Source organism: Dufourea novaeangliae, unplaced genomic scaffold (genome assembly GCF_001272555.1).
Source record: "Dufourea novaeangliae isolate 0120121106 unplaced genomic scaffold, ASM127255v1 scaffold181, whole genome shotgun sequence".
Lineage (NCBI taxonomy): Eukaryota > Metazoa > Arthropoda > Insecta > Hymenoptera > Halictidae > Dufourea > Dufourea novaeangliae.
The window spans coordinates 922-7,336 of record NW_015374068.1 but is presented as its reverse complement, the minus strand read 5'-3'; the positions used below and the strand labels follow the sequence as shown (position 1 = coordinate 7,336).

Below are 6,415 nucleotides of genomic sequence, written 5' to 3'. Positions count from 1 at the left end.
TTGTGCCTTCCAGAAGTGATAAAGTGACTCAAATCGAATTTCCACGATAGTGTGATAGTAGTCTACAGGGTGGTCTGATCTGCGTTTGACGAGAAAACCATTCAGTCGTGAGATATTTGACAAAATGTGACTTGTGCAGCCATCTTGTGTGTTTTCATCGGCGTTTGTCACAATCGCACACTTTCTAAAATTCTAATTCTTTCAATTAGAATGTGTTTATTGGCGTTTATACGGATCAGACCACCCTGTAGGGAAGTCTACCCGTGAGTTCTATACCAGTGAAAAGTGTATTTGTACAATTGTCGAGGCTCAAGTTGGTTCCTACGAAATCGAACGTCTCTCTTGCACATCGCATATACATACACGGTTCCCGTTGATTGTGTGAGTGCACGGACACAGCGCACGGGCCACAGCGCACGGGCCACGGAGTCTCCCCCCTTAACGCGTGAGCAACAGTCTAGAGACCCTATTCGCATCCCAATGCGGCAGTTTTACTTTTTATTTTTAATTATTTTATCATTTCACTTTGTAACCTCTAAGTAAAATAAAAAAGTTAAAAAATATTAATTCGTGAAGCATTTAAAAAGAAGAAAATAAATGTTTTCCACTTCAATATCTAAATTTTTTATTATATACATACATATTATGTTGTACACACATAAATTATTTTTACAATTAGATGTTATCCTTACAACCCTACTCATTACTACTCTGAACATTCGTACAAAAATCTATTAGATTAAAATATTACGTCATAAGTGTATCTTCAGTCTTTTAAAATTTGTTGGCTTTACTTGCCATCTCTAAGTTAAGTTTGAATGAAAAGTTAAAAAATATTAATTCGGGAAGCATTTTTAAAATTCATATTTTTTTTTTAATGATACATTTCGCCGCTAACGAAAACCGCTGCAGCTGGTTCACATATATACGATGCCGAATGGTCTTTTGCATTTCTCCATATGAAAAGAAAAAAACAGAATTGAAATAGTAATTTTAAGAACATAACATAAAATATTAAGATTGCTATGAACTTATCTTTTTTTTGTTGAATTATTCTGTAATTTCGCTTCCTCACTTTTGAGTAGAAGTTTCGCAGCTAACGAAAGTAACGAAGTACGATAGTCTTTTGCTTATGTATATATCTCAAAAGAAAAAAATATATAAATATAATTATAATCATAATTGTCATAGTGTAAGATAAAATATAAATATTATTGTAAACTTATCTTTTTTCTGGATAGAAAAAAGTCATATGGATTTAACAGGTCCTTTATGAAGTCTATAGCGGATCACTATTAGCAGTATATTGTTTTTTCGAGCGCCTAAGCACTTCTTTCGAATCCCCTGAAATTCTTAATTACCTGTTTTCAAAAGACTCTGTTGACATAATGAAACAATAACGTATTCGACGACGTCTACGATGGACCTAATTAAAAGTCCCTTACCGTTGAAATAGCTTTTAGAAATCCATTACCGTTAGCCGTCGAAATTTCAGTCAATAAAGAAAATTTCCGGCAATAAAGGTTTTCCAAAATATTACAATGAGGCACATTTTAAATAGTTTTAAAAGACTATCGTACTTTGTTACTTTCGTTAGCTGCGAAACTTCTACTCAAAAGTGAGGAAGCGAAATTACAGAATAATTCAACAAAAAAAAGATAAGTTCATAGCAATCTTAATATTTTATCTTATGTTGTTAAAATTACTATTTCAATTGTGTTTGTTTCTTTTCATATGGAGAAAAGCAAAAGACCATTCGGCATATACGTGGACCAGCTGCAGCGGTTTTTAGCGGATAACATCTAATGGTAAAAATAATTTATGTGTGTACAACATAATATGTATGTATATAATAAAAAATTTAGACATTGAAGTGGAAAACATTTATTTTCTTCTTTTTAAATGCTTCCTGAATTAATATTTTTTAACTTTTTTATTTTACTTAGAGGTTACAAAGTGAAATTATAGAATAATTAAAAAAAAAAAGTAAAACCGCCGCATTGGAATTTGAACAGGGTCTCTTCACTGCTCACGCGCTTAGGTTGCGGGGCATCGCGTCGAGAACGTGAATTTTCGCCGCAGTGGTATTCGAACAGGATTCCAGCTCCTATGCTTGTGGTTGCCAGCACGGTGGACATAAAGTGGGGGTAGTGGTGGGGGTAAGCAGTACCACGATTCTGGCATTACTGGTCCCTGAGGCTGTAAATCCAGTCTAGGAAAGGACTTTACGGTTCCGGCACGTAATGCCATATGTCGGCAGAATCGAACAGCATTCTCGCCAGGTCTTGTGCACCATTATATACGTCACGACTGCGAGTAATCCACGTACGCATTGTGGATGTGTTCGCACACCTTAGCATTAATAACCGAGCCCTCGCGATTATTGACTCTTTGTTGATATGCGATTATTGTCCAGGTATCAACCCAACCACTGGGGGGGGGGGGCGTGGAACTCTGCAACCGCATACTTTGTTGCCGCGGCGTGCCGAGACGGCTTCCCGTTCACGCGCCGACGACTGAACGTTGGGAGCTCACAAAAAGGTTACATTCCCGGGTGTCGATAAAACTTGTTTATTTTTAGGTCTTTATTAATGAAACTTTTATAAACATATTGGCGAGATTTTTGTGATTAAAATGATACCAAACACGACACAATTTAGGTCATATTTACTTATAATTTATCAGAATCGATAATGAACTAATATGAACTATTAACACTTTCTACATGAATAAATATGATCCAAATTATGTCATATTTAGTATCATTTTAATCAGAAAAATCTCACCAATATACTAGTAAAAGTTTCATTAACAACGAATCAAAAATAAAAAAGTTTCATCGTTGCATTAGCGTTGCCTCGCACGCCGAACAACAATGTATGCGCTCGATGGACTCGCCGGATGGAACGGGGGAATGTACTATGATTTGTCGAAGCGTTCAATCGCCAGCGACTGCCCAGAGAGCTGTCGACGAATAGAATGTAGCTGGATCACCTCCATTCACACGTATTTTTATTATTGGCCGAAACGGTACACACCAATCGGACTGAGTGGTCGGCTATAATGTAACCATTGGTTGGCGAGAGTGTCACAGGCTGGCCACGCAGCCAAGTCGAGTGGGAAAAGAAGCTTTCTCTGTTTTTTCTTGGTTTGTCCTTTTCTACGTTCGGAATACTACAAAGACGAGTTGCCGAGGCTCGAGCTACGGGCAAAAAACGTATTCACGATGGTCAGAAGCGTTTCGCGTGGACAATAATCGAGAGAGCACTGTATCTAGTATCTCGTGTTCGTTTATTATACACATAAACTTGCATCCCGATCATTCTCTAACAAAACTTGTACACAACTGGTTATCAGAGGGTTTTAGCACTAATGTTCAGTAGAACTATTTTATTAGATCTAAGATACAAATTACTTCTATAAACATTATAACACTATTTTAGGACCAGGCTATAGAATCTGTGATAAAAGTACTATCTATGTTCCGAACAAAAGGTTACACTCACTAGTAAAACAAAAAGTTGATTTGGGAGATTCAGAAAGTAACAAAACTGTGTAACTATTCACAAATACACTTGTTTAACCCTCGAACAGCCAACTATCTATCGACGACGAAGTAACAACAGTGACCCATCCTGAAATTTTTGTGGTACATGGTTTGCACTTATCTTTTGAAGTTCTAAAACTTGTCCATACATCTTCAATACATGATAAAATAGAATTTGCTAATTCTATTTATTAATATGCATTATATTCATAAAATGAGACTTTCGTAGACAGAATACATTTAGTAAATATATTTCACGTGCGCTTCATTCATTTATAATTATTATTGCTACTAGTGTATCTATTTTTATGTATATTATTATTACACTGAAAATACAAAGATGCATTAGATGTGACCCGGCATCGGTTGGTCAAGAGTTAAATAAAAATATCTTTAGAAACACAATTAATAATACTTACATTCTCAATACAGATTTCTTTGCACATCCTGTCATTATATTACCATAATACGATGCTGCTACTCTGTTTTTTAGTGCCATTAGGTAACTTGCCTGAAAACATTTTTATTCAATAATCACAATAATGAAATATAGAATTAATAATGAACATAATCACCTGATAGAGATAGTTCATCCTTTCAAAAATATTCTTTCCTTGACATACTTTTGTATCTGAATCTGTAATAGTTAAAAAAATATGAATAATATTTCACATGTGGGCTAATTTGAAAAAGAAATTAGCCTCAATAGATTAATGAAAAATGTTTGAGTATACCTACATTTCATCTCTTTAACTATATTCTTGAGTAATAGGGGTATTTGCATTTCAATAATTTTTATTTCAAAATAAGATAGCATAGTAAATTTTATTTATTCATATATTATATCACCATTGTTTTTACTATAAAATATCTTTGAAATAAAATGTTTTTGGCTGTATAAATATGGGACACTTATTTTGCATGATAGAAAAAACTCTGATGCTAATTTAAAAAAAACTAGTATTCAATGTAGTTGTACAATGTGTGAAATAATATTTTTGAAAGTAAACTCTAGTCGAAATGATTAATATTTCCATTTCATTCATATATGACAAATATTCAACTATTACATCCAAGATTTATTATTTCTGAGTACCTAGTTTGTTTCAGAAATTTGGCATATTTACTATAAAGTACCCTATATTTTTGAAGATACACATGTATCTACATATAGTCAGCATTAATATTAATCTATGATTTTTTATCAGTAATTATATTTTCTTTTAGATCACATTCCTTTCTTTGTATTAAAATATATATTTTCATGTAGTTTAAAGTATATGATAAAACATGTATTATATGTATAATGAATTTATTGAATCTAAATTTTCTACTTACACGACATACAATACATTGTAGTTATTTACAAAAAGTATGATGGATCAATTTGAGTTTTGAAAACCTCATATAGTAAAATGTTGAATCTTTTTTAATATAGTATACTTAATTAAACAAAAATACATAAGAGTCAACATTACTAAATTTTTTTCAGTTTCTCCCAAACAAATTATAACATTTTTCTAAAGCAATTCATTTTTTATTTGCCTAAAAAATTTACAAAAATATAATTTGGTTAGAGTAGTTTTTAAATTTGTAAAGAAACGTACATTACCTGGTTGGATAGGCATTTAGTACAACTTCACTATTAACGATAATGTTCTTTTACACATTTTTGTCACCACTATATACATGTATAAATCGGTATATATTAAGTATACAAATATACTAATATAAATATGTCTATTTATATTAATAAAAAGTATATCAGTTTCTACTTCAACATACTGACAATATACTAAGTTTATATTTATAAATATTCTATATAAATAGTTCAGACTTGGAATTACTAACCCATAATTATGCACCAATTCAATGTCAAATTATCAATCAGCTTGTTTTGGATCTTCGTTATCAGACTTGTGTAATTACTACAAATAAGTTCTGATTATTCAAACACTAATTTATTAATTTCAATAAGTTACAAAATTAATTACAACGTTATATATTCGCGAACTCAAACGACTATAGGTGATTATAGGCGGCAGCGCGATCACAGGGCGTAGGTTAAGTCAATTGCAGTCAATTGGACACCTATGTGAAGTTAGCCGGACAACTTTAACTTTTTACTTTTCATTATACCTGTTGCGTGGGCCCTCAGGGAATCCTGAGTCTCAAAGTAATTAAAGTTCGTAACACGTTAGTTTGATAGATAATTTTGAATAAAAAGGAAATTGTAATAATAATAATAAAGAACAATAAAGATTTAAATTAAAACTTGGAGAACTATATTTAAACTATTTAAATAAACGATTTATAACTAATTTTAAAGGAAAACAAATTTAATTGATAAATAAATTTTTATACGTCCTCTCTATTACAAAGTTGTCGGTGGAATGTTACGTCTTTTCATTTCCCTTCGTATATCATTTTGTTTAATTACAAAATGTCCTTAGTTACTACTGACCAATCTTATAATTATTAATTAATAAGATTAAACCTGATTCGTTGATGTGTTTCTTCCCGGTTATTGATAACGAGCGATTTACATATTTGCAATGATTCTGAGCGTTAGGATAGGAGGCAAAGGCAACTGGCAAATGTTTAAACATTCGTTTCTAAGTGAATATTGATTATTTTATAATCTTGAAATCCATTTATTAAAAGGATCTCTAACAGATTTCACACTTCTTCAAATCAGTGTCAACTTCACCTTTACCCTCCTTTCCTATTACATGTGTTATTCGATTCAAACTTCGCGCCTGTAAAGCTTATGACATACACCGCTACGTGACATGAGCGGGGACCGCAACACCTTACCCTTATAGTTATTATTATAATGAAAACAGCTTTTAAAGTTATGTGAATCGT

At 32.3% G+C, this 6,415-nt stretch overlaps 1 protein-coding gene across 1 annotated transcript in view; it reads right to left on the bottom strand.

The window, feature by feature from the left end:
* Positions 1–5,492, bottom strand: part of LOC107190302 (ribonuclease P protein subunit rpr2) — a 27,135-nt gene extending 21,643 nt beyond the window's left edge. Inside the window, exons 1-3 of the mRNA XM_015579093.1 lie at positions 5,399–5,492; positions 4,123–4,184; positions 3,967–4,058 (exon numbers count right to left, since the gene is read on the bottom strand). Of these exons, the coding sequence (XP_015434579.1) occupies positions 3,967–4,058; positions 4,123–4,184; positions 5,399–5,402 (158 nt within the window). The 5' untranslated portion in view covers positions 5,403–5,492. The remainder of the gene's footprint in view (positions 1–3,966; positions 4,059–4,122; positions 4,185–5,398) is intronic.
* Positions 5,493–6,415: the final 923 nt, after the last annotated feature.